Raw genomic sequence first — 27,204 nt, forward strand, 5'->3', positions numbered from 1 at the left:
ACTCACAGACTGTGCTGGAGAAGAAAGGAGCAACTTGGAAAGACAAGATACTGTTTTTCTTTACTTGTTGGGTCTGTGAAGCTCTGCCTTTCCTGACTGCACATCATTGGAATGTAAACAACCATTTACCAAATGGCAATTTATTTAAAATAAAATAAATTCAGCGTGGCCTCTGGGAAACCAAGTGCCTCGGGAACAAAGTGCCAGGTAAGGCACCACAAGTTTAGCATCTGTGCGAGGAGAAGGCAAGTGGACCTCTGAGTTTTGGAGAAGGAGAGGGAAGACTCCCTGAGTTGTGAAGAGGAGAGGATGAAGAGAAGGAGAAGGTAAGTGTACTCTTTCTCTGTGTCTTCTAACCTTAACTCAACCTTAGATCAACATTGAAATTTAGCTTTACCTTTAGCTTAGCTTTACCTAAGCTTTACTTAAGTTAGCACCTAATCTAACCAGAGGGAGGGATTCTAAGGTCCAGCAAGTTGGGTCACAGGAGCTAGGTGAGGGCAATAAAAATAAATACATAAGTGCCTACAGAAATCTACTGTGAGCAGGAGCAGAGTCCTACTTGTGAGTAAGAGCCCAAGGTACAGGCACTTGAAAAAATAAATAAAACAGAGGAGGATAAAGTGGAAAGCAAGTTTTTTTATTTGGTTTAAATTAACCCTATACTAAACCCAAGTGAAACTTAATCTAAAGGTTCAGTAAATTAGGACACAGAATCTAAGTAAGTAAGTAAGTAAAGGTGCACACTTAATAAAAGCAGGATTTTAGAAGGGCTGCACAGGTTAAACCTTAGTGTGTAAGTTCTGCCAAGCCAAAAAACTCTTAAACCAGTGCAGTTTAAACTCAAATAAAAAAGCAGCTTGAGGTTAAAAAACAGTCCAGCCTCAGAGAACTGAGGTAGGAGGGTAAGAACCTAGGAAGGGCCAGTTCCCACCAGGCCAGGGCAATTTAGCATAGTCATTGTCCTTTAGGTCATAGCAACTGACCTTTAGGAGTTGATAAGAGCACCATTAGGCAAATCCAAGCACCCCATTCAGGGAAATCTCACCTGGGAAGACCAGCCCCTTTTCAATCAGCAAGGAGGCAGGGAGGAGGAGCTAGCTAGGAGTATAACGTTAGTTCCTGCCACCACGTGAGCCTCTCTGCCGAAGCGCACATGGCCTCTGGGAAACCCAGTGCCTAGGGAACAAAGTGCCAGGTAAGGCACTGCGAGTTTAGCATCTGTGTGAGTTTAGCAGCAGGGTAAGGAAGCCAGGCCCCCAGATACCACCCTTTCTCTTCCCTTGAGAAGAGGGCTGCTAACCAGTGTAGGGTTTTTAAGTACCCCTAAGCAAAATTTAAAAAGCTATGCAGTCAGACAGCCAGCAGCAGGGTGGGGGCTATCCAGTGTTTTGCATCGCATGCAACATGTATGACTATATGCCTCTGGGGCATAAGTCATGGGTGTGTCCTCGGTGCAAGGAGCTCCAGGGACTCAGGGAATGCATCCGCTCTCTTGAAGCCTTGGTGGCCAACCTGGAGAAGCACAGGCAGGCAGAGAAGGACCATGGGGAGATTTCTGGGGATGATCAGGCTTCGTCCCAACCTCAGGCGTGCAGCTTCTCAGCTGCCCGGGTGGGAAGTCTCAGGGCTAGAGGATATCATCCTGGAGAGGAGGGAAACAATCCCCTAGGGGGGACCCCTTCTCCAGGTGATGGGCCTGTATCCGAACGCACTCAGGATACTCCTCGGTGGGAAGGGGGGTTGGAGGCTTCTTGTAGTGGGGGATTCAATTATTAGAAACATATAGAGGAGGGTTTGCGACAGATGTGAAGACCGCATAGCGACTTGCCTGCCTGGTGCGAAGGTTGTGGACATCACTTCTCATCTAGACAGGCTGGTAGATAGTGCTGGGGAGGAGGTAGTGGTTGTGGTGCATGTTGGCACCAACAATGTGGGCAAGTGTAGCTGGGAGGTCCTGAAGGCCAAATTTAGGTTATTAGTTAGGAAGCTGAAAGCCAGGATCTCAAAGGTAGCGTTCTCTGAAGTGCTACCTGTTCCACGTGCAGGACCAGCTAGGCAGGCGGAGATCAGGGGTCTCAATGCGTGGATGAGATAGTGGTGTAAGGAGGAGGGGTTTAGATTCGTTAGGTACTGGGGAACGTTCTGGGACAAGCGGGGCCTGTACAAGAGGGATGGGCTTCACTTGAACCAGAATGGAACCAGACTGCTGGCGCATAACATTAAAAAGATGGCAGAGTAGCTTTTAAACTGATCCCTGGGGAAGTCCAACAGGAGCCAAGGGGCATCCGGTTTGGGACTCCTCATTCCTATGGGACGAGGATGGGGAGGTTAGAGAACAACAAGGCAAAGACAGAGTAGAAGAAGAAATTGGGAATGGTAGCGTAATGCAATGTGATAGATGGTTTGGCACAATGAGAGGATGCAGGGATAAAGGAGCTAATAAGCAGCCCATCCTGGGGCATTCCATGTGCAGATGCTTTTATGCAAATGCCCAAAGTCTCCAAGCAAAGATGGGAGAACTGGAATGTCTGGTGACAAGGGAAAACATTGACATAATGGGCATGACGGAAACCTGGTGGAATGCAGAGAATCAGTGGTATACCGCAATCCCGGGCTATAAACTCTACAGGAGGAACAGGCAGGGGCGTGTTGGAGGTGGGGTGGCCATTTATGTTAAGGAAGGGATAGAATCCAGCAAAGTAGAGATTGAAGGTGGCTTTGACTCCACAGAATCTCTATGGGTTAAATTATTCTCCACTGTAGAATCTCTGTGGGTTAAATTACCAGGCCTGAGGAGTGATGTAATACTGGGGGCATACTATCGTCCTCCAGACCAGAAACCGGAAGGGGACCTGGAAATGAGGAAACAGATCAGGGAGGTGACAAGGAGGGACAGGGTTGTAATCATGGGGGACTTCAATTATCCTCATATAGACTGGGTCAATTTGTGTTCTGCTCTCGAAAAGGAGACTGGATTCCTTGACATGCTACATGAGCAGCTTAGTGCTTAGAGCAGCTAGTCATGGAGCCCACCAAAGGACAGGTAACTCTGGATTTAATATTGTGCGGTACTCAGGACCTGGTTAGAGATGTCAAAGTTACTGAGCCGTTGGGGAACAGTGATCATGTTGCGATCCGTTTCGGCATGCACGTCGGGAGAAGAATACTGGGCAAATCTCTCAAAAAAACCCTTGACTTCCGACAAGGGAACTTCCATCAAATGAGGAGGCTGGTTAGAAGGAGGTTGAAAGGGAAGGTAAAAAGAGTCCAATCTCTCCAGAGTGCATGGAGGTTGCTCAAATCAACAGTAATAGAGGCCCAGCAGAAGTGTATACCGCAAAGGAAGAAGGGCTTGACTAAGTCCAGGAGGGTACCCGCACGGCTAACCAGTCAGGTTAGAGAGGCCGTAAGGGGCAAGGAAGCTTCCTTCTGTAAATGGAAATCTTGCCCTAATGAAAAGAATAAAAAGGAACATAAACTGTGGCAAAAGAAATGAAAGAAGGTGATATGGGAGGCCAAGAGATACTATGAGGAACGCATGGCCAGCAGCATTAAGGGAAATAATAAAAGCTTCTTCAAATATGTTAGAAGCAGGAAACCTACCAGAGAAGCGGTTGACCCTCTGGATGGTGCGGGAGGGAAAGGGGAGATAAAAGGAGACTTAGAGATGGCAGAGAAATTGAATGAGTTCTTTGCATCTGTCTTCATGGCAGAAGACCTCGGGCAGATACCGCTGCCCGAATGACCCCTCCTGACTGAGGAATTAAGTCAGATAGAGGTTAAAAGAGAAGATGTTTCAGACCTCATTGATAAATTGAAAATCAATGTCACCAGGCCCAAATGGTATCCACCAAAGAGTTATTAAGGATTTGAAGAATGAAGTTGCTGATCTCTTGACTAAAATATGCAACTTGTCCCTCAAAACGGCCATGGTGCCAGAAGATTGGAGGATAGCAAATGTCACAGTTGGTCTGTGGAACTCCTTGCCACAGGATGTGGTGATGGCATCTGGCCTGGATGCCTTTAAAAGGGGATTGGACAAGTTTCTGGAGGAAAAATCCATTACGGGTTACAAGCCATGATGTGTATGTGCAACCTCCTCATTTTAGAAATGGGCTATGTCAGATGCAAGGGAGGGCACCAGGATGCAGGTCTCTTGTTATCTGGTGTGCTCCCTGGGGCATTTGGTGGGCCGCAGTGAGATACAGGAAGCTGGACTAGATGGGCCTATGGCCTGATCCAGTGGGGCTGTTCTTATGTTCTTAAAATGGTGTCCACATAACCACTTGGCAAGCTGGCTGCTAAGACATTTATTACTGGCCATTTTTTCCCACATGTCAGTATGTACGTATATAATCACGCTTCTGTCCCTGATATGTGGTAAAATTCTCCTTACCACTTTGCGAGATGATGATACACACAACTGACCTGCCCGAGAGTGAGAGATCTCACACTGAGAGGTATTTTGGTCATCTGTATAGGCCCTGCATGGTCCTGCAAGTGGTGACAGAACTTCAACTACTCCCCTGCATCTCTAGGTATTTAATCAGAACTAGAAGTTTGGTAGCTTCTCCTCAACTACTCAACAGGGTAGTGGAGGCAGCCAGCTTATCAAGTGTTTATAAACCTATCAGTGGAAGGTTCCCTCTGGAGTTCCTCTAGAACAGTGATTTTCAACCTTTTTCATTTCATGGCACACCTAGAAGACAATAAAATTGTCAAGGCACACCATCAATTTTTTGACAATTAATAAGGCACACTGCACTGCTGAGCCAGGGGCTCACATCTCCCAATGGCCCTAGTAATATATGGCCCTCCTGCAAACTCCCACAGCACACCTGCAGACCATTCATGGCACACTAGTGTGCCACAGCACAATGGTTGAAAATAGCTGCTCTAGAATCTCCCTGACTGATTATGGAGGGCCAGAAACAAAGTTCACACATGTCTTTCCATCTTTAATTCTTGTATTGTACAAGCATATTATTCTTAGTTTAAAACCTTGTTTGGTGCTTGAAACACATGTTCAGTCTTCCCGTCACACCCTGCCATTGCACACCATCCCTGGCAACACTGACAACAGCTGTGATGCTAGGAAATTCCAGCAGTGACACTTGACAGATTGCAACAAATGTCTTTGAGGAAGAAGGGAAAGCCACTATCGGAGAACAAAGTATACCACATGTTGAATAAAAATGAAAAATAATGAATTATATGATGCAGACTATCCCTTGTTACTGACCATGAAATACAGGCTAGCGGACAATGACAGTCAGAGATTAGATACCACGCAGTGACTGACAAATATGCAACTCTATCTGATGCTAAGCAGCCGGCACCAAGTATTGAGTACCACAGATTGTCAATTGTCAAATACCACATACTGTTAAATATAAAATATCATGTCAACTACTATATACTACTAGATGTCAAATACTGCTATCTCATATCTGATTTTGGCAGACGCTTATCTGCAGAGGAGTAAGATTTATGAGGACAGGTTTGTTTTAGATTCAGAGGTGATGAGTCACTTTGACTGCTACAAACTTGGTGAGGAACAATGCCCAGAATATTCACCATTTCTCCTCTTTTATTTATTTCATTTTCTCCTCTCCAACTTTTATTTCTAAAGTACATGATCTGTCACGCAATCGAAAATCCCATATGGCCTTCCTGGAGCTTTCCTGTATTTGTCTTACATGCACCTACGCAATTTACACACACTGGTCAGGGATTAAAATCATTCCTAGACTTTTCCACTTCCACTTTCCATGTAGGGATTGCAGATTTAAATGTTTCCTCTGCCTCCTTCCAAATCCCTCCACATGCAAAAAAGGCATATCAAGAACATCTCTCTCTCTCTGACATCTAGTTTTCCCTGTGTAGGAAGCAAACAAATATGTGATTCTCCCACCCGAAGTGGTACAATTCAAGAACAGTTTCATCTGTTGATCATGTGAACGAGGCTGCATGAATAATTACATGGGAATTTTGCCAGTGGGGGAATAGCAAGATAATGACCTGTAATAGCAAGAACAACAGCAGCAAGCCTAGAGTGTACATCATGGGATTGGCCACAGGGTTGCTTTGGGCAACACTCTTTTGACCCCCCCCCCACCTTCATGGGATTAGGACATATGTGCTCCATGCACATGCACATCCTGCTACTTTCCTGGAATGAGAGGCTACTGAAAGATAGTGACCGGCCTAAGGTCACCCAGGAAGCTTCATGGCTGAGAGGGGATTTGAACCTGGATATTCCAGGTCTAAGTCCAGCTCCCAAACCTTTATACCATCCTGGCTCTCCAGTATATAAATATTCTTATTATTAAAAATAATAAACTAGCATTTGTCATGTGCACTGGGGCAGTTCAGATGAACCTCTTCCTCAAGCAATTACGCAATGTGCACCTAAGCATGATTGGGGGGGACACAGGATGTGCATGCTCACAGAACAAGCACATCCTAATCACACAAAGAGGCGGTCAATTGGACAAGTATGGTCCAATAAGCAGCATAAAAGCAGCAGATAGAAGCCAATCATAAGTAGACAAGTCCAGTACAGTCAATCCTATGCATACATACTCAGAGGTGAGTCCTATTGAGTTCAGTGGGGCTTTCTCCCAGGCAAGTGTGCATAGGATTGCAGCTTTACAGTTCAATACTATCCAAGGCTGGCCTGTGCAATGCAGTGGCACCGAAATAGTCTTTACTGCATCCCATGGGCTGGCTGGGGCCAAGGCAGCAGAGATGCAAGTAAAGAATTTTTTTGCTTACACAGTCTGCCGCTGCCTGGGCCCCAATGGACCTACTTGGATCCACACCAGCTATTTAGCTGGTGCAAATGCAGTAGGTCCAAGCAGACACCTTGGGCTCAGGATGGGGGCAAAGGATCTCATGGATGTCACTGCTGCCGAGATCCTGATCCTCACCCTGATCCTCCCTTTAACTGTCCCATCCACTAACCTACCTGTCCCAGTTAAGGTTCTGTGACCCGCTGCTGCCAGCACAGCGTTTTTCAACTTCCACACCATTGGTAGCGAGCGACTCACTGTTGGAATGGCTCACGTAATAGCAGTCCTGGCCTTACACGGATGGATCACAAGATCCTTCATTGTAAAGCCTTGATAGGATTGGGCCAATAGTTTCTTGTTGCATCAATTCTTATCACCAACCACCCTGAAAATGTTACATCATTTTACATCTCAAGATAATTTGTGAAAGGAGAGAATGATCTTGGTCTTGATCAAAAATAAATAGTTAGATGCTGTAAACCAGTGCTTCTCAAACTGTGGGTCAGGATCTACTAGGTGGGTCACGAGCTAATTTCAGGTGGGTCCCCATTCATTTCAATATTCTATTTTTAATATATTAGACTTGGTGTTACCATGGTATGTGACTGAACCTGAGGAAATGTTTCAGATCTGTACTTTTAACAGGCTACTATGTATATGCTTTTAACAATGATAGTCAATGGGGCTTACTGCTGGGTGAGTGTGGATAGGATTGCAGCCTAGGATTGTTAAAAACTTTCCTGTTTGATGATGTCACTTTCAGTCATGTCATCACTTCCAGGTGAATGACATCACTTTCGGCGGGTCCCAACAGATTGTCATTCTAAAAAGTGGGTCCCAGTGCTGAAATGTTTGAGAATCGCTGCTATAAGCATGTTCATAAAGGTTCTGTCTCAATAGGATTTCACGCTGCAGCAGTCACCCAGTGGGTTTCCCTGTACTGACTTACTGGATTTTAGAGATGTTCAGGGGGACAGACTTTTTTTTCTGATACAAATTAAGACCCTCATAACACCTTAAAAGCTAACACATATATTTCAGAATAAGTTCTGCAAGAAACAAAGTCCACTTCATCAGAAGCATCACCAGATGCACTGATTTTTTTTTAACCAGAAACCTTTAACCTTTAGGCTGCCTCCTCATTGACAACTGTTCTCTAGAATATGCAAGTCCACCCAGCTACCATCACAAATATGATTACTTGTTTAAATTAAGTGTGCTGATATCATTAGAAAAGTTGTTCTCATTTTTAACTGAGCATGCTGAGTACTTAATTCAGTTTCTCCATTTGGCTCGATGCTTTGATATTCATCAGTCTGTAGGAGTGGAATTAGATGGCTTTGTATCTTCCTGGCCTCAGAGGGGCTGCCTGTTCTGCCAGAGGGCCCAAGGGGGAAATGTTTGAGATAACTAGTAGGTCAGCCTTGGGATGGAAAAGTACATGCTGCTGGCAGAATATTTTTTATTAGCAGTTTTCAGTAATGCAGGCCTCCCATCACCTGTAAGAACCCACCAAGCCAAATATCGTTTGGCAACCTTATCTGACAGCAACTGCTTTTTATTTGCTACCTGCCCAGGCCTGCAAAAACAGGATGTTGTCAAGCACTTGATAGACTACTAGCTGGTTGGCTGTCTTTAACTTGGTGGATCACAAGTTGCACAATCCTGCCGCATGTGCAAAACATTACATTTCTTTCTTACTAGGATCCAATTTGGACAGAACTTGTCATGTATCTATAGGATGAAACCAACAGATGGAACCATTCTCATTGGAAATATGAAAACAGTTTTGTCAGTATGTGCCATACTTCCAGCACATTGGAGGGGCCACTGCTTAATGGTAGAGCACATACTTTGTTTACTGAAGGCTTCTGTTTCAATCCCCAACATCTCCTGCTAGGGCTGGGAAAGACCCCTAAGCCAGAAACCCCGGAGATCTACTGCCAATCAGCATAGATAATACTGACCTAGATGGGTTAATAATCAGATTCAGGATAAGGCCATCGTACGTGTTCCACATTCAAAGACAATCTTGTTAGTTGGGCCCTGGATTCCTTAATAGATCCAGTTCATGGGATAATCTCAAAGCACATCAAATGGCACAGTGAAGCAGCTGCTGAACAAGTTACTGAGACTGGATGGTCAGCCCACTGATTCACAGAAAAGCCACACATTCTTTACCTGAATTTCTGGGCTCCACCAGCCAAAAAGGGTAGGAGACCACTGGAGTTCTTCAATAACCACATGATTTTTTTCTTTATATTATTGCAAGCAGACTGCAAGGGAAAGCCAAAAACATTCCAAGCAGTGCCTTGTCTCAATGGTGTCCCATTTCTTTTTAACATGAAAATGTCACATGTACGCTGGCAGATTAGAGGCCATAATGAAAACTGAGGAAAATGACCAATCGCAGAACTGCCATTCACTGCAAGGAAGGACATTAACAAAAGCACATGCATATGTTGAAGCCTCCCCCTCAATGATTGCCTATCATCACCACCACCCAATCACTGTTAGTTTCCTTCATCATGTCCCTCTACAAAAGCTGATCCTATGTAATCTTCTACACATGCAAGCAAATCCCTGGCACAGTAACAACACTCTCACAAAGTCTCTCATAATGTGTGATCACAGAAAACCATGCCCAAGATTTTCAGCAAGAGATATGTAACAGTGTACAAATGCACAGGATTGCCCTGCAATTCTTGTTTAATTACAGGGGGCCTTAATAGAGTTTGCTGGTAAACACATGTCCCTGGAGATTACTCTGTAATGACACTTAGCAGACGTAACTGGGATCCTGATTTAGAAAACAAAAATAGTCATTCAGTGTTCTTGTTCCTATAAGGTACTTAACATACAACCTCTGCTGCTATGACGTGGTGATCAGGCAAGTATTCCTCTGAATGCATGACCCCGATCTCATTCCATCCAGAGACTGGCATTAAAGATACTGAACTGCTTCAAGTTTTCCAACCAACACCTCATCTTAGTGCCCTTGTGCTGTTCTCAAGGGCATCTCTGAAGAAAACCCCCATCATGGAAAGAAGGCATTTTTCTTTCTCCCCTCTGAAATCTGATAAGACAGATTGTGAAATCAACATGAGCTATGTTGTGTGTGCAGGAAGCTCTCTAAAAGGATGAGTGCCTGCTACTTCCACATATGCCTCTCATTTATTTGGCCAGTAGAGTCAGCCTCTCTGTTGCAATGCCATTGTGAGCCATACTGTTGTGGACGGCGGCTATCTGAGGGTTAAGTGACATGTTACATTAAGCACATCCTTAGAGATGGTGATTTTTTTTTTTTCCGAAACTGAAGTTGCTGACTTGGATTTTGACTGTGGCAGGGAGGAAGGAGGACTTTAACCTTTTGCCCCATCACAGTAACAAGCTGGATCACTCCAAGGTGCTATCTGCCCTAATGAGAAGGCTCTCATTTGTTTCAATGGGATTATTCCCCCTGGAGAGAACAGCAGAAGAGATGGATTCTGATTGGGAATATGGTGGGGGCAAAGAGCTGAAGCCCCCCTCCCGCTCAAACTGCATCTTCTATTTCAGCATTTCTCAAGTTTGTCCTCTGCCGTACCACTTCACATGGTCCATCTACTACAGTGGTCGGGGAACAGGGGTAAATTACCCCAAATGGGGTAAAAGTGAAAATCTGGGGGTAATGAGGAGGTTGCGCTGGCCAATGGCGGAACTATCGGCATAGCAGCAGTTATTACGGTCCATTATAGCACGGACGGCCAGTGTCAGTGTGTGTCAGTGTCACCGCATCCTCCTTCTCTGCACTGCTCCCCCCCCCCCGCTCTCTCAGTGGACTGCTCCAGCGTTTACGTGTATGGCGCAAGCGCTGTAGAGAGAGCGGGTACCACCTGATCCAGAGCCGCCATCTTCAGTCTGCCTGCGAGGAGTGTCAGACGAAGAAGCGATAGGTAAGGTTGCCTTACCTAACTGTGTGCGGGCGCCGGGCGGGGAGGTAGCGGAGGGAGTCAGCGCACCCGCTCTCCACCCGCTCCAGGGGGCCGGCAGCGGGCTGGTGCGCTGTGTGCACACCGCCCGCTGCCCTGCTCCCTTCCGCTCACCTTCAGATGCGGTGAGCGGAAGGGAGCAGGCGATACACTCAGGCTGTATCCACAGCCTGCGTGTATCGCAGCCGCCCGCTCTCTCCGCTCTGTGCGGGAGACTGGAGCTGCCCGGCGCTGTAGTGATGATGTCATCACACAGCGCCGGGCCGTCAGTGTCTCCCGCCGAGCGGACAGAGCGGGAGGAAGAAGAAAAGCCGCGCCGACCGACGTGGGATCGAGGTAAGGTGAGTATTGTTTATTTATTTTTATTGGGGGCATCGTTGGGCTACCTATACTGGGGGGATCACCGGGCTACTAACTACCTATACTGGGGGGTCATCTGGCTACTGACTACCTATACTGGGGGGATCACCGGGCTACTAACTACCTATACTGGGGGGTCATCTGGCTACTGACTACCTATACTGGGGGGTCATCTGGCTACTGACTACCTATACTGAGGCATCACTTGGCTACTGGCTACCTATACTGGGGCAGCCACACCTCTGTATGGGGGATTCTGTTGTATGCAAAAGACTTGCGAAGATACTGTCCTCCGGGGGGGGGGGGGCAAGTTGAATTCAAAATGTTATTGGATGTATGATTTCCTTACTTTCAAATCAAGGGGGTAACGTCTGCGTTTATAAATTTTTTGGGGGGTAAGAGGTAAAAAAGTTCCCTGACCCCTGATCTACTAGAAGTACCACCGTAAATAACTGGCAATGATGTAATTGCCAGTTACTTCTGGTTTGGGAGGCAATGCGACAAACTCTGGTAAGAGGCTCAGGGTGAACAGGAGGGCTTTTTCAAGTGTTCAAAAAGTGCATATGCTGCAGCTCTGCCTACCAAACTAAGGGCACAAGCCTAATCAGGTCTTCTCAGAAGTAAGTCTTATTGTGTTCAATGGGACTTACTCCCAGGAAAGTGAGGTTAGGATTGCAGCCTAAGGGGCCAATCTTATCCAATTTTCCAATGCCAGTGCAGTCGTGCCAATGGTGTGTGCACTGCATCCTGTTGTGAGGGGGCAGACACATAGGCCTCCTCAAGGTATGGGAACATTTGTTCCCTTACCTCTGGGCTGCATTGCAGCTGCACTGGTGGTGGAAAGTTGGATAGGATTAGGCCCTAAGCCTCCTACTGCTGCTTGTCATGTTGCATTGCTGGTTTTGCTGCCAGGTGGCAGAGGTCTGGGGATCCAACAAGTACCACCGGACACCACATCAAGTACAACTGGTGACACGTGCCACTGGTTGAGAAACACTGTCCTGTTTTGAAAAGAAATCCAAGAACTTCAGCTCTAATTATGTGCCTAGTGCAATATACAGTTTGACTAGGACTAGCCAATCCATGCAGTTGCTAGAAGCAGATGGTGTCTGTGGTAGATTGCCTGTTACCCCAAGTCTGCCACCACCACCACCACCACCTCTCTTCCTCAATCCAAGAATGATTGGCTTCACACTGGAGTGAGTGCAAAGCAGACTCTGCTTAGGTCTTGCTGGAGTACAAAGCCAATCATTTCCCTACTTACTGGGCTTCTCATGCACTACATTGGAATTCAGAAGAGCTAGTGCACAGAGAAAGGTTTCAGAAGTATTTTTCGGATCAGAGCAACAGACGTGAGCCTGCAAACAGTGGTCTTTCTGATCATGCTGCTTCCGATTTTGACCCACAGACATGTAGATCACCACCACCTAAGTAGCTACCAAGAACTTTAAGCAACCACATAGAAACAAACAATGGGCAGAAATCATCTGCACAGTAAGGAGTTTTACATCTCACAACAGGGGGAACTCAGGATGGTGATTTTACATGTCACAACTGGGGAAGGGATAGTTTGGCACTGGGAGATAGCTTTTGATGGCATCCTCATGGAGAGTCTTAGGCTGCAATCCTATACATGCTTTCCTGAGAGTAAGCCGCATTGGACGCAATGGAACTTACTTCTGAGTAGATGTGCATAGGACTGTGCTATAAATTAATCAGCCTACACAGGTAATACTAACAGCTTCCATATCACATGAGCCTTGCCTTGCCCTAGGACAAGCAGGAGAAAAATGAAGCAGAAGGTGTTTCCCAATGAGATTCCTGTAAAAGAGTAGAGCAGAAGGTCGAAAAGATTTGCTGAAGGTCAGGGCTCCTTAGTTGCAGCTCAGGTCAGAATAGGCCCTGCACATACTCATGAGGTTAGCTCAGTTTAATCTCCTTTGGACGGATTTTCACTAGAGTATTTTTTCCCCCAATGGAGAATCAATCACACAATTATACCTGGAATCTATTGTGCATATGAGAGCTGACGTTAATGTTGCAAGCCACTGTGCAAAAGCTGCTGCAGCAAGGCATCATGTTGTACAAGGCCTGGAGGACATTCAAAAAGTGACTCACTGACCACTCGCTGACCAGTGTTGGTTCACTGCAGCCCTACACCAGGGAAATGCTCATTTCAATGTTCTTAAATGAGCTGGAAAAACATAAGATGGAACCATGGAAGGAAAAATAATGACTGTTTGATGGATGTAGAGATACATGGATATTTTGGGACCGACATACTTTTGTTGGTCTAGTGCTAGATTTGGCTAGGAATCTTTCAGAGGCATAATGTGCCTTTCTTTGGCAACTCTGTTTTAAGCCATTTCTGCCCAACGCATATACGCAACAGGGACCAAATATGTACACCTGTGGACAAGGCAAAATAGTAATCACAGACTAGTACTTAGAGGCTACTGAAGGTAGATCAGAGATGAAGATAGCAAATCCTCTGATTATTTATTGGAAGTAAGTTGCAGTGACATCACTGGAACTTTCTGCTAAGCAAAATAGTATGGTTAAAGTTGGCATCAGTACAATAGCACCAGTGCCCCGTGTCTCATTTCTTTATGGTTTATCCCTTCATAGTTCTGTCTTATACATTATTTATGTATTAACAAACACACACTATATAATATGAAACAAGATGGCAGGGATATACTTAGGCTGCAATCCTAACCACACTTTCCTGAGAGTAAGCTCCATTGAACAAAATAGGACTTACTTCTGAGTAGACCTGGAGTGTGCCCTTAATTAATTAATTAATTGTGCTGTTTCTTGCAATTGTAAGATCAGGATTCCTCCCCTTCAAATACAATGAAATTAGTTCGATTATGACTGTGCCATCATGTATCAATTCACTCACAAATAAATACGAAGTGTGATTCTATACATGTTTACACAGAAGTAAGCCCCAGCTGAGTCAAATGAGATTTAATCCCAGGTAAATGTGTTTACTATTGCAGCCTTGATGTGGCACATTATTTAAAAAGAAAAATGGAGGGGAAGAGGCACTGAAATATTTCCAGGAATATATGAAGCAATCAGGCAAGATCATAAAAAAATTCTCCTCTCCCACCACCCAAAGAAATGAGTGGAAAATGTTATTCATGTATCTGCAGAAGATGCAGGGATATGCCAAAAAGTACTTTAAAGAGTAGGGGCAGGGTCATGGTTAGCAAGGAGGGGATGTGTGATTAGTGAGAGATCCCTATTTTTCTGCCAAGGATGTATATGCAGTATCCTAGTAATGGAGATATCAGTGACTGGCCAGCTGGATTTGGAAAGCAACTTTCTGTGTGTTTCCCAGCAAAGCCTTGCACCAAGGGACCCAGCTTCAACAGAAATGCTCAGAGGCACTGATGTACCTATTTATACCTGTGTGAATCTATCTGTAGCTAATTAGTAGCGCTAACTATAACAGAAGGTATATTAATAGCTTTACACATGTAAATACCAATGCTACAGCTTCCAGTCCAGCCCTCCAAAATGCCAAATTAAATTCAGTATCAATGAAAGAACAAAGAGCCTTTCTTCTCATCACGTAGCTCTCTCCAGCAAGCTCCTGTATCTCTGTATGTCGTGACCCCCATATGTAACAGTGAGAAGACTGCATCTGTTCTTCTGTGGCATCACTCCAGTGTGCTTTACATCATTTGCTCACTGCAGTCCACGTAAGTGGCAACAGGTGTACATGGAGTAAGTATCCTCCAGGCCAGAGCTTATCTTGGCACAAAATGCCAAGCATGCGGTTTTCAAATATCTGCAGGGAGTGATATGTAGTATTGTGTCACAATGCCTGTGTCACGAAGAATAGAGACACGAGCTGCGTGACAGATCCTGCCGCCCTCCCAACTTGCCAGTGGCCTTGACTTTCTCAATGCAACATAATAATCATGTTGCATAGTGTGACTCAGAGACTGAACTGTGAATGAGGACTTTCCTGGTTCAAATCTCACCTCTGCCAAGAACTCATTAGGGGGAATTAGGCAAGGCCTTTCAGCCCCAGCTCCACTGCAGGGGAACAACACTGCCTTAACTCACAGGATAGTTGTAGGGATTTCTTCAAGTTAATTCATATGAAGCACTGCGCATGCTCAGAAAGTCCTATACAAGTGTCATGACTACTACTATCTCACCTAATCCTGCTGATGGTTTGAAGAAACAGGGAGAAAGCCACACAATGAAGTCCAATTCACATAGTGAGCTACTACACACAGGTGGCTCACCACACTGTGCTGCTATCATGCAGAGGAAATTTTATTCAGCATCCACATGGGCACTTTCTCATGTGCAGGGACCTCTGATGAAGTTTCAATGCAGGAGGATGTGTTAGGACAAAGCAGCTATTCTCTTTCCCTTACTTGTTCCAGATGAAGTCCTGATATTATTGTAACACATGGCTTAAAAATAAGAGGCTTAAAAGAAATTCATGAGGCAGATACTCAGCTGCTATAAACTGGCATAATTCCATTAAAGTCAACAGGGCGTGGTACTGACTTACATCAACTGAGGTTCCTGCCTGCCCAGTTGTCTCTTGTCTGGCTGCTGGAGAGTATGAGAAATATGTTTTTGAAGCCATCAGATCAATAGCAATTTTATTTTGCAAAAAAAAATGTTTTATGATCCCGATCTTATTGATCATCACAACAAATCTTTGATGGTGGACACAAATATATCAGCTTAAAGATGGGGAACTGAGGCTGAAATATTGCAACTGGTTCATAGGTGAGCAGCAATTTTAGCTGAGACTTCCCAAGCCCTGTACCATCTCCATTCAACACTCTGGTTTCTTCATGTCTTCCTATAGGGATATTTGCCTCTTATTTCTTGGTTGGACTGGCTCCACTCTGACATATATAAAGCATGGTTTCCATTCCCATGCTAGAGTTGTGAGTGTTTGACATTGCTGTGAGGTGACTCTTTGGGTGGGGAAACTTATAGACAGCGTGGATTTTATATATATATATATTTCCAGCATATATATAAGCTGGAAACAGAAGAGGACATTAAATATGTTTCAGGGAGTGAGGGGAACAAACCTTGTCATAGCAGTGAGATCTCCTAGGATGGAGATCTCCTAGATTGGCAGAAGGCTGCTGCCAATGGAAACTCGCCCAATTAGAAGACATGAAATACTAAAGAATTAAAGATCGTGCAGACCTGGCCACGGTGATCCATGCCACGGTGACATCGAGGTTAGATTACTGTAACGCGCTCTATGTGGGGCTGCCCCTGAAGACGGTTCGGAAACTACAATTAGTGCAGAATGCGGCGGCCCGTGTGGTCACCAGAGCTAGGCGGTTTGACTCTGTCAGTCCGCTTCTCCGGGGGCTACATTGGCTGCCCATTTGTTTCCAGGCCCAATTCAAGGTGCTGGTTTTGACCTTTAAAGCCCTATACTGCTCTGGGCCAGGATATCTTAGAGACCGCCTACTCCCGTACAATCCGGCTCGCCCTCTCAGGTCAGCAGAGAAGGCCTTTTTACAAGTGCCGCCACCCAAGGAGGTTCGGGGGTCAGCCGCAAGAAATAGGGCCTTCTTGGTAGTGGCACCAACATTATGGAACTCCCTTCCCCTTGATTTGAGAATGGCTCCCTCTCTTGAGAGTTTTCGGCGAGGCCTGAAAACACTGTTGTTTATACAAGCATTCTGATTTCTGGCCTTCTTAACATTTTTATACATCTTTTAGCTTATTACAGGCTTGATTCCTCTGTGACTTGCTCTTTTTATTCTGTCTTTTAATCTGACTACTGTTTTTATGGCCTCTGTTAATGTGTTTTTAAATGTTTTTATCTGCTATGTGTTAATGTTTTTTAAAATCTGTTGTTTTTTTTACATGTTGTTAGCAGCCCTGGGTTCCTTCAGGGAGAAGGGCGGGATATAAATAAAGTTTATTATTTATTTCTAAGCTGGGCAATTTGAAAATAATGAATGCACTCAGGCTGCAATCCTATGCACACTTTCCCGGGCACACAAGCCCAACTGAACACATTCAGACTTAACTCTGGGTAGACACACAGAGACTTGTGCTGTACCAGCATTGACTTAATAATTCACTCTAGGACACAGAGGGAACTGCAAGTTGACAATGACTTGTATGAATATATCAGCCCTTCAAAAGGTGGCATTCATATGGAGAACGTATGAAGTGAGCTTTTACTGCATCAGACCACTGGTCCATGTTGCTCAGTGCCCTGTCCAGCAGCAGCTCTCAAGGTTTCCACCAGGGATATTTTCCCAGTTCTTCCTGGCAATGCCAGTGATTGAACCTTATTCCTGCAAAGCAGGTGCTCTACTATTGAGCTACAGCTCTTCCCCCTTAAGCTCTACACCCTCTCTACACTCTTGACGTACCATAGGAAGCTGCCTTAAATAAAATCACACTATTGGTTCATTTGGCTCAGTACTGATAACACAGACTGACAGTAACTCTTCTCAGTTTCAGGTAGGAATTTTTCTTTGCCTTTTCTAGAGATGATGCAAGCTGAACTTGGGACTTTCTGCATGCAGAGCAGGTGCCTTACCACTAAGAAACAGCCCTTGCCTAAACTACAGCCACCTGCTCTTCCTGGGTAGTATTGAGGGTCTGGGGCCTTGCACTTCTGAACTGGAGCATTCACACCCATGACATTAGCCTGGAGTTATGAGTCATGCTTTTATCAGCAGGGCATGATCCCCAATGGCTGTGGTTCCCAAACTGTGAGTTGTGGCTCCTCAGGGCACTGTAGAAACCAGCCAGAGGAGCCACAGAATCCTCATGAAAAACCTGCTACATTGTATAGAGTTGTAGCCCTAATGGGGAGCCACGACCAATGGCCCAGTAGGTCAAGGGAGCCACCAGCGGAAAAAGTTTGGGAACCACTGCCCAATGGGTTGTAAAGGAATCTTTGAGACACATGTGGGTCTTCCAAGTCAATGGTTACCATTTGTTCCAACAGTGAAAATTAAAGTACTGCACTTGCAGGGAAAGCAATAGGTACCCTCTGCAACTGCCCTCTCTGACACGGGATCTGGCAGTGAACTGCATCCCCCCTCAAAGAAGCCTTACAATACAAGCCCTCCTTCCACATATATCCAACACACCATAAGGACAGTCATTGCGCTGGCAGTGCATTCATACATGATTATGTGCTATGAATGTAGTGTATCAGAACAACAGAGAGGTGGATGTACACCCTCTGTTGTCCTGGGCTGTCCAAGGGTTCCATATTTTTGGTTTGGGATTGAACTGAATCAGACTGGGATGGCGACGGCTTTCTAGAGACTTTCATGAATGTGAATAAGAAATAACTCTTTGTAACATATTGAAAAAGCACAAAGCGCTTGGCAAGGGGAGGAGGGTGTCATTCAGTATCTCGGTGCCACGGTACAGAGGGGAAGACAAAGGCACACAAACGTGGCGTGACAGACGGGCTCAGCCAATCTGAGTCCATTCCAGACTGACTCAGTCAGGCGCTGGCAAAAGTAGGAAAAGACCCCCAGGTTTCTTGGGTTCACAAAGCCAGCTGGAGGCAAAAGGCCGTGCCACTCTCTGTGCCCTCGGATCATCCTATGTTGCAGAAAGCAAATGTGACAGTCACCCTGTTGAGGTTGGTGGTGAGTAAATACAATGCGTGTGTGTTGAGGATAGCACTTAGTGGCACTATAATGCATTTATGAAACACACTATTCCTGTAAACAATAATTATCAGCCTCCAAACTGGTTATTAAGCTCTGTAGAAAAAGAAAAAAAAAACCACCCAGCAGTTGTCATGTATTTCTGTCTGATCCTTTGAGAGGAAAATTCCCCCCCCCCCCATCCTGTTCACTCTTGCTTTTGTGTTCCCCGCAGACATCAGAAACCAGAGCAGGCAGAAAACACAATTCAACACCCTCAAGACTATTGATTGACCAGTTCTTGGCTGTAGTACCTCTTTGGATGGTATACGTGAGCAGGTGTTGTCTGTTATCCTGAATCTGCTGGATGAAGAAGGTTTTTGCACCTATTGCCTGGCTGTACTAGAATAGCATCCTCCTGCCTGAAACATTTTCTCCACTGCCCAAGCCCCAGGTGTGGCTCAATGTGGGACACACCTGGAAAGTTTTCTTGTCCATGACACAGCCTGAGTGACCACAAATCACCTGTTCCCTGGACCAAAGTTGCCGGCGCTGAGGAATGTTTCTTGGGCAATCTGGCTTGGAGCTGGAATTGCACCAGCACCACCTACTTGCATTGGGAAAATCCAGGACCAACAAGATGCTCATTCACTGGCAACAAGAAAGAGAGAGGAACCCCAAGACTGACAAGGACACAGGAATTAATTGGCTGCCACTTTCCTGGTGGGAATCCCGTTCTATATATAAGGCATTTGAATTTCAAAGTCAAATCCCAAGGAGACCAACATGAACCAGGCTTCCATGCAAGACGGAGCACATACAGCTGCATTACCCTGAGTCAAACCATTGATCCATCTCACTCAGTGTTCTATACTTTGTCTGGTAGTGGTTTTCTGGCGTCTCAGGCAAGAGCTCTTTTCCAGTTCACCAAATATTCAGGAGACGTAACCCAGGATCTCGCTCATACACAAACATGAACCCTACCAAGAATGATGGGTCCACCTGTAATTGGCACTGCAGGTGGATTGCAAAGGGGGCTTGAGTCAGCTTCACTGGTGGTGAAAGTCCTACCAATGAAGTGGGTGGAAAATAAACCCCCAACAATGGCACTGAACAGAGAGACATCATGACAGAAGTGGGCAGCAGCTTGCAATCTACCTATTGATATGTTCTTTATTGGCAGTCAGTGCCACAAAATGGGTACTCTCCAGCACCTGATCTGATCTTCTGCAGCATATTGCTTAGCCTGTTCCTACTTGTTTAGGAATTCAGATGCAGATGCCTTTATTTATTTATTTTTAAGACACCCACCCATAACCCGTATAGATCCCTCCCATCAGGAAGGGACATAGGTCTGTACATAGACACATTGCCCCCAAGGCGATTCCCATGTCCACCACCACCACTACCTCCCGTGTGAACTCTGCCCTGGGACACCCAGTGATGGTATCCTGCTGATGTCTACTGAAACACACAGGCAGTGTGTCACCGGTGGAAGACAAGAGCGGGTACGCTACACACTGGAGTAGTGAGGGGTGCATGTGTGACAGCACCGAGCCTTCAAACCAGGCTGCGCCCAGACAATGCACCCTAAACAGCTGTCAAATGGGAAAGGAAGAAAAGGTGCCAGCTTATGATGTGAGTTTTAATGGAAAAGAGAAAGAAAGCGGTGGGGGGGGGGGGGAACCAAAGCAAGGAAGGCAACGCAAGGAAGCCCAGATCTTGCCCACCCCACGATGCCACTCTCCTCCCCAGAGCCAGAGAAGCTGCTCTCCCTATGGCAGAGGCGAAGGACTTACTGCTGGTGCTCATCTTGATCCGACTCTGTGCTTCTCATTCAACAAAGGGAGGGGAACACTGTCCTTTCAGTTCTCTCCGTCTTCTCGGGGTCTTCCCCCCCCCTGCTCCTGGGCGTGTGTGGCTGGTCTTGTCTGCCCCCCTTTCCTGGAGGAACACACACAAGAGACGGGTCGATGGGTCCCCGTCTAGTTCATCCGCAGGTGCCTCCTTGATCCCAGGCTATTTTCTGCCCTGGCGCTCAGTCTCGGGCAGGCAGATAATAAGGTCAGGGGTGGGGTGAAAGAAGGAGATCGAGGCGGTGGCAGCAGCGGCAGCACCACCACCAGGAGCCCGGGCAAGGTGCCCTGGCGCACGCCCCCACCCCTGCTCGCCCCCCGAGCCTCCTCCAGGGCGCGCAGCCCTCCTCAGTTGCTGGAGCCGGGCTGGCTGGCTGGCTGGAATCCGGCGCTGCTGGCTGTCATGCAGCGCTCGGGCTCTCCCCGGGCGGCTCAAGGGGGTGTGGATGCGGGGCGGGGGAGCCTCTGCACGCAGCCCGCTGCCGATCGCACCGAGGAGCGGCTTCTCACCGCCTCCTCGCAGCCTGGGCAGCACCTCGATGCCAAGCCTGGGAGCCCCGCCTCGCGCTCCCCTCCTCGCAGCCAAGTTTGTCAATAGGAGCCTCTTTCTCAGGTGCAGCAGGAGGAGTTTGCGTGGAAGGCTGGGCTGGCTGCGAACTGGGATGGAGGGGGGGGAATAGCTCCATTGGGCAGGGTTGGCTTGACTGCTGGTGGAAAACGGGATGCCCTCTTCTGCCACCTGCTGGTGGAAAGGCGACGCGCTCGTCGCAGGCAAAGCATCCCCAAAAGCCGGCGAGAGAGGAAGGTCTTTCATCATTATGATGTTCTTTTTGCTATGATTATTTGTTAAGGTCAAGGCGCGACTGAAAGTCGACGAGAAATGCTTTGTTCCGGTACCCATTGTGATTCAACGGATGGAGATCTGATCTGGCTTAAAAATCGCACTTTGTGTTCTCTGAAACTCAGTACTCCCATCCGTAAAATGGGTACAGCAGCAAGTCCCACCCAAGACCATCGTTTCCATGGCAGGAGGAATAAAGAGATTTCAGGGAGACAGGAAATAGTCACAGCAAGAGTCGAACACCTGCTCTTGGATATATTCAAGGTGCAATTATTTTTTAAACAGCAATGTATTTTTTGTTGTGTTGGCTTTTTTAGATCACCATATAATAACAGAGAGAGCTGCTTATAATATCACATGGGACAGAACAAAAGAGGTGGGACAGCAATGATCTCTCTTGTCTGAACAATGTCCTGGACAAGGCTGTGATGAGGCAACCCAGGCAGTGACTGCAGAGCACAAACAAAATCTTACATAAGTAATTGACAGACATAATTGTGTGCCATATTTCACAGTGTTTTCTTGCCATCTGGGGCCAACAGAGGGGAGACGTTTAATGAGAATGTGGGCTTTTTCTTTGTACATCCATTCTGTGGGTGATCCCCAGCATTCTGTACAATGTTATAATAATTATTTATTTGTTTCATAAGTTTATATCCTGCCTCCTTTCCATTCCTAAGAACACCCACAAGAATTCTCCCAACTAGATTTTCACTTGTATTGTTCTTCAGTGTTGGGATATTAGCAGGACTGACCATGGAAGACCTTTACATCTCCTTGTTGGATGGCCAGAACTCACCTTTCAGAAACCCATTGTCAGCTAGTAGCTACCGTGGCTACCTCTGAGTTGTTCCTATAGGATAAGTGAGAAATCCACATTCCTTTCAAATGACCTTTCATATGGGGGGGAAAGGCAGAGCTCAGGGATTTCTTCCACAGCAGGAGAGGTGATATCCACAGGAGGGCTCAGGTGCTGCCTTTGAAACATTTTTCAAAAGGTCTTTTGCTGAGAAGCATCAGGCTCAATAGGAAGAAAACAGGGAAATTTGCCTAGGGGTATAAGTTAATATCTAGGCCAATATTTTTCAACAGTGGTACTTGTACCATCAGTGGTACTTGAAGTCATGTCCAATGATATGTGCAGGACTCCCAGACCCCTGCCGCCTAGCAGTGAGACCAGCAATGCCATGCGACGAGCAGTGGTGGGAGGCTTGGCTTGACAGGCAGGGCTCCAGTGTGTGTTTTTCACACTCTCAAAAAAGCTCTCTCATCAGTCCTGAGCCTCCTACTGGTGTTGTGTCTGGCCTTCCAATCTGGAAGAAACTGGAGATGACATAATTGCCAGTTACCTCCAGTAGTACTTCCAAGAAGTGGACCTGGCAAAGTGGTATGGCGGGGGACCAATGTTGAGAAATGCTGGCCTAGGCCATTGTCTTTCCCAGGCCTGCCTGAGAATAAGTATGTAATTCATGTTACATGAAGGCTGTTATACTATCCATATTTACCTGAGGGTAAGTCCAACTGACTATAATGGGACTTCTGAGAAAACACGAACAGGATTGTGCTGTAAAGCTACAATCCTTTGCATATTTATCTGGGAATATGGGATTGGTGCTCCAGCTGCTGCCATACCTGGATCATTCAGACCTGTCCACAATGATCCATGCCATAGTGACGTCAAGGTTAGACTCTTGTAACATGCTCTATGTGGGGCTGCCCTTGAAGGCAGTTCAGAAATTGCAATTAGTGCAGAGCTAATTTGTTCGATGTGGACACTGATTCTGTCTGGACCACTGCTCTGGCACTGCTACCAGTGTGTTCTGGGCCCAATTCAACATGCTGGACTGTTTTCTTCCATATAATTGGGCCAACTCTCCTTTGTCAGCAGAAAAGGCCAATTTAGCTGCGCAATCACTTACAGAGATGGGAAAGGCAATAGCAAGAAATAAGACCTTCTCTGTAATGGGACCCACTTTATGGAATTTCCTCCTCTTAGATTTATGAACATTTCTTTTCAGACTAGCCTTCGGATTTTATTTTTATGCATATCTTTATAGATGTGTTTTATTGCTGCAATGTATTTTGCATGCTTTCTTTATTATTACAGGACAATTGTTGCTGGTTGTTTTTATATTTTTAAGTTTTAAACTGGTGTTTTTAATATACATATTTTATGCTATGTTTTGATTAATTAGGACACTCTTTTATATTTTGCAAACCACTTTGGGTTCTTATGTGGTTGAAAAGCAGAATATACATTGGATAAGTCCTACTAAATAAAATGGGATTTACTTCTAAGTAAATATGAATATGCAAATTGTCTAATATAGGCGTGCCCATTCTGGAACCCTCCATAGATACCTCATCATTGGCATCCTTCAGTCTCAGAAGACTATGGTATTGCGCTCTGAATGGTGGTTCTGGAACAGTGTCTAGTGTGGCTGAAAAGGCCAATTCGGGAGTGACAATCCCTTCCACACTGGGAGCAAATGTAGTCTGTCCCTGGTGTGTCTCCCTGGCTATGGGCCTTCCTTCTTTGCCTCTTTGCCTCAGTCTGTTGGGTGTCTCTTCAAACTGGAAGAGGTCATGCTGCACAGCCTGCCTCCAAGTGGGCTGCTCAGAGGCCAGGGTTTCCCACCTGTTGAGGTCCACTCCTAAGGCCTTTAGATCCCTCTTGCATATGTCCTTGTATCGCAGCTGTGGTCTACCTGTAGGGCGCTTTCCCTGCACAAGTTCTCCATAGAGGAGATCTTTTGGGATCCGGCCATCGCCCATTCTCACGACATGACCGAGCCAACGCAGGCGTCTCTGTTTCAGCAGTGCATACATGCTAGGGATTCCAGTTCATTCCAGGACTGTGTTGTTTGGAACTTTGTCCTGCCAGGTGATGCGTCAGAGGCAGCGCATGTGGAAAGCGTTCAGTTTCCTCTCCTGTTGTGAGCAAAGAGTGCATGACTCGCTTCAGTACAGAAGTGTACTCAAGACGCAAGCTCTGTAGACCTGGATCTTTGTATGTTCCGTCAGCTTCTTGTTGGACCAGACTCTCTTTTTTTGTGAGTCTGGAAAACGTGGTAGCTGCTTTACCGATGCATTTGTTTAGCTCGGTATCAAGAGAAAGAGTGTCGAAGATCATTGAGACAAGGTTTACAAAGTCATGGGATACCTGAATCCATGGATATGGGGGAATGATCCCCCCCGAAAGCAAGTGGAGCTGTGCTCCCCTTGCCTCTGGAGACTCTTCTGAGACCAGCAGAGGCTGCATGCATCTGCCCACCGCCTCTGCTGGGCTCAGAATGATTGAGTGAAAAAGTCACTTCCAGCTTTTCATTTTTAAAAAATGAATTCTTCCAAAGTGAACTCAGGTAACTTGTGCCCCAGAACTTCTCACTGCTCAGGGAAGTACCAGTAACATATCTATCAATCCCATGTGTAATTTGATACTATATTTCCTTTTGGAAATCAGCAAGAAGCTCTTTTTGCAAAGCAGAGCAGTATGCCTGAACACCTTGGGGACTTCCGTGGCACTTTTTGCTTGTGTGACAAGGCCTGAGCCTATAACACCACCTGGCAGCTGGTAAAGTAAGCATTTAGGACATTGGGCAACACCCACGCTGCCAATACAACATCACACATAATTGTTATGTAATGCTTGTCCTATGGTCTCATTGTGTACCTGCACCAAAAGAAAAGCTGGATGTGGCCATCACTAACAGTGATATATTTGAACTGTTGTTTTTGGGCAGAGGTTAATAACTGAGGAAGAAAATGGAGATGATAAAGGCTGGAATTTTGGGAATAATAAATGAATTATAAATGAATCAGCGCCCAATCCTATCCAACTTTCCAGCACCTGTGCAGTTGCGATGCAGTCCCAAGGTAAGGGAACAAATGTTCCCATACCTTGAGAAGGCTTCCATGACTGCATTCCCACTACTGGATGTAGCATATTCCCCATTGGCACAGCTGCACTGGTACTGGAAAATTGGATAGGATTGGGCCCTCAGCCACCACTTAAGTCACATTGAGTCTTATATCTCAAATATAAGATGGTTTAACTTAACAAAAATGTGCAACATAATTAAAGTCACCTTCCATATCAGAAGACTGGACAAGAGCCAAGATAACATTGATTTTTTTAAAAAGGAGATCACGTTTCTATAGGAATTTCAAAAATTATGAACCTAAGAAAGTTAATGTAACTTCTGTCCCAGCTAAATAAATAGAATTACTAGTTAGAATCATTGAATGTGTAGATTGTAGAAGAATAGTCCTTGCTATGGAAGAATTTGCATGACTTCTTCAAAGGGCAGTCTTGCCTCACCAACCTTTAGGTGTCACTAGGGTGCGGGAGGCTAGCATGTCACCCCATGATGTACCTCCTCCCATGATATGGGTGGGTAAACAGTGGGCGTTGCCCCACCCCTGCTGGGTTTTTTTTAAATTTGGCTATAACTTTTAACAGAATAGAGGTGTTTCAAGGCGGTTTGTTTAATTGCATTGTGTATGAAATTACGCATAGGATGATATATACCATGATGATATTATTCAAAAGTGTCAAGGTTTTAAAAATTTTGGTCAGTAGTGATGCCACACACCTCCTGTGTGCGTCACCCAGTGCAGCCCACACCCCTCGCACCTCCTTAGCAATGCCACTGCTTTGACAGTATCCTGTGGATGGGGCAATCCAGTAGACATAACATGCTTGGATTTCCAAAAGGTCTGACAGAGTCCTGTATGTCTCTAACCTAAATAATGTAACAGTCATGGAATAAGTAGCCACTATATGCACAGTGATGTACAGAGGTTAGGTCTTTTTAAATAGCAATAAATAGAGGTATTTGAAAATGGTTTTATTTTTTCACAGATTGCGTGATTTAAAAAAAAAAAGTGGCGTTATTGTTTTTATTCCAAGTTCTCATTCCAAGTTCTCCTTTTTATTAATTTTAATTTTTTTTAATAGTGCACTAGGTGGGTGATATGATGTCAGCAGATGCAGCCAAAGCTATTATTTGTACCTGGAAAAGTAATCTATTTTAATTTCTGGAAAATAAACACCAAAATGCAGTGTTTTGTGTTTTTCTGTTATCAACAAAAACGAACACCTCTAGCAATAAATTTACTATTTCACAATGGAGGGAAGCAAGCAGGATAATCCAATACTACTTGCTGCAAGGTAAAAGGCCCTCACACCTTGCTTGTAGACTTTTCAGAGGCATCTGGCTGCTGCTGTTCCAGGTGACCCCTTGGTCTGATTCAGCTGTTCTTAAGTTCACCTGTGAGTGACTCTTAAATGAATAATAGATGGGAGACAATGTATAAGAAGAAACCTGGTGTTTGTATCTGCATTGGCTTGGGAATGAACAAGGCACTCTCAGTTATTTACAGGTAAGTTATTCAGTAAACTACCTGGGCAAAGAGGCACCTTCCAAAGTGGTGCCCTCTTATATTTAGTAGGAGGAGAGCAACTGTCCTTCTTGGGACCCTAGCATGGCATCTTCTCCAGTGGCAGCTGTTGCTGCCTCTTCTGCATCTGTTTTTAGGTTGTGAGCCTTTTGAGGACAAGGAACCATTCACTGATTTATTTTGTGATGTAAACTGCTTTGTAAAGTACATTTTGTTGAAAAGTAGAATATAAATATCCTTATTAACAATCATAACCTTTTTTTCCTGCTGAGTTACTACTGAAGACTGATATAGAAAAAAGGTTTTCTGATGGGATAGGGGGTTAGTAACTGACAACAG

General features: G+C 45.5%; 1 protein-coding gene across 3 annotated transcripts in view; it reads right to left on the reverse strand.

Moving 5' to 3' along the window:
* Window positions 1-21,202, reverse strand: part of ABLIM3 (actin binding LIM protein family member 3) — a 170,843-nt gene extending 149,641 nt beyond the window's left edge. For all 3 annotated transcript variants that reach the window (XM_066613416.1, XM_066613414.1, XM_066613415.1), the window contains exon 1: window positions 20,565-21,202. In XM_066613416.1, the coding sequence (XP_066469513.1) occupies window positions 20,565-20,577 (13 nt within the window). In that variant the 5' untranslated portion in view covers window positions 20,578-21,202. The remainder of the gene's footprint in view (window positions 1-20,564) is intronic.
* Between the last annotated feature and the right edge of the window lie 6,002 nt (window positions 21,203-27,204).

The sequence above is a fragment of the Tiliqua scincoides genome, chromosome 2 (assembly GCF_035046505.1).
Source record: "Tiliqua scincoides isolate rTilSci1 chromosome 2, rTilSci1.hap2, whole genome shotgun sequence".
Taxonomy (NCBI): Eukaryota; Metazoa; Chordata; class Lepidosauria; order Squamata; family Scincidae; genus Tiliqua; species Tiliqua scincoides.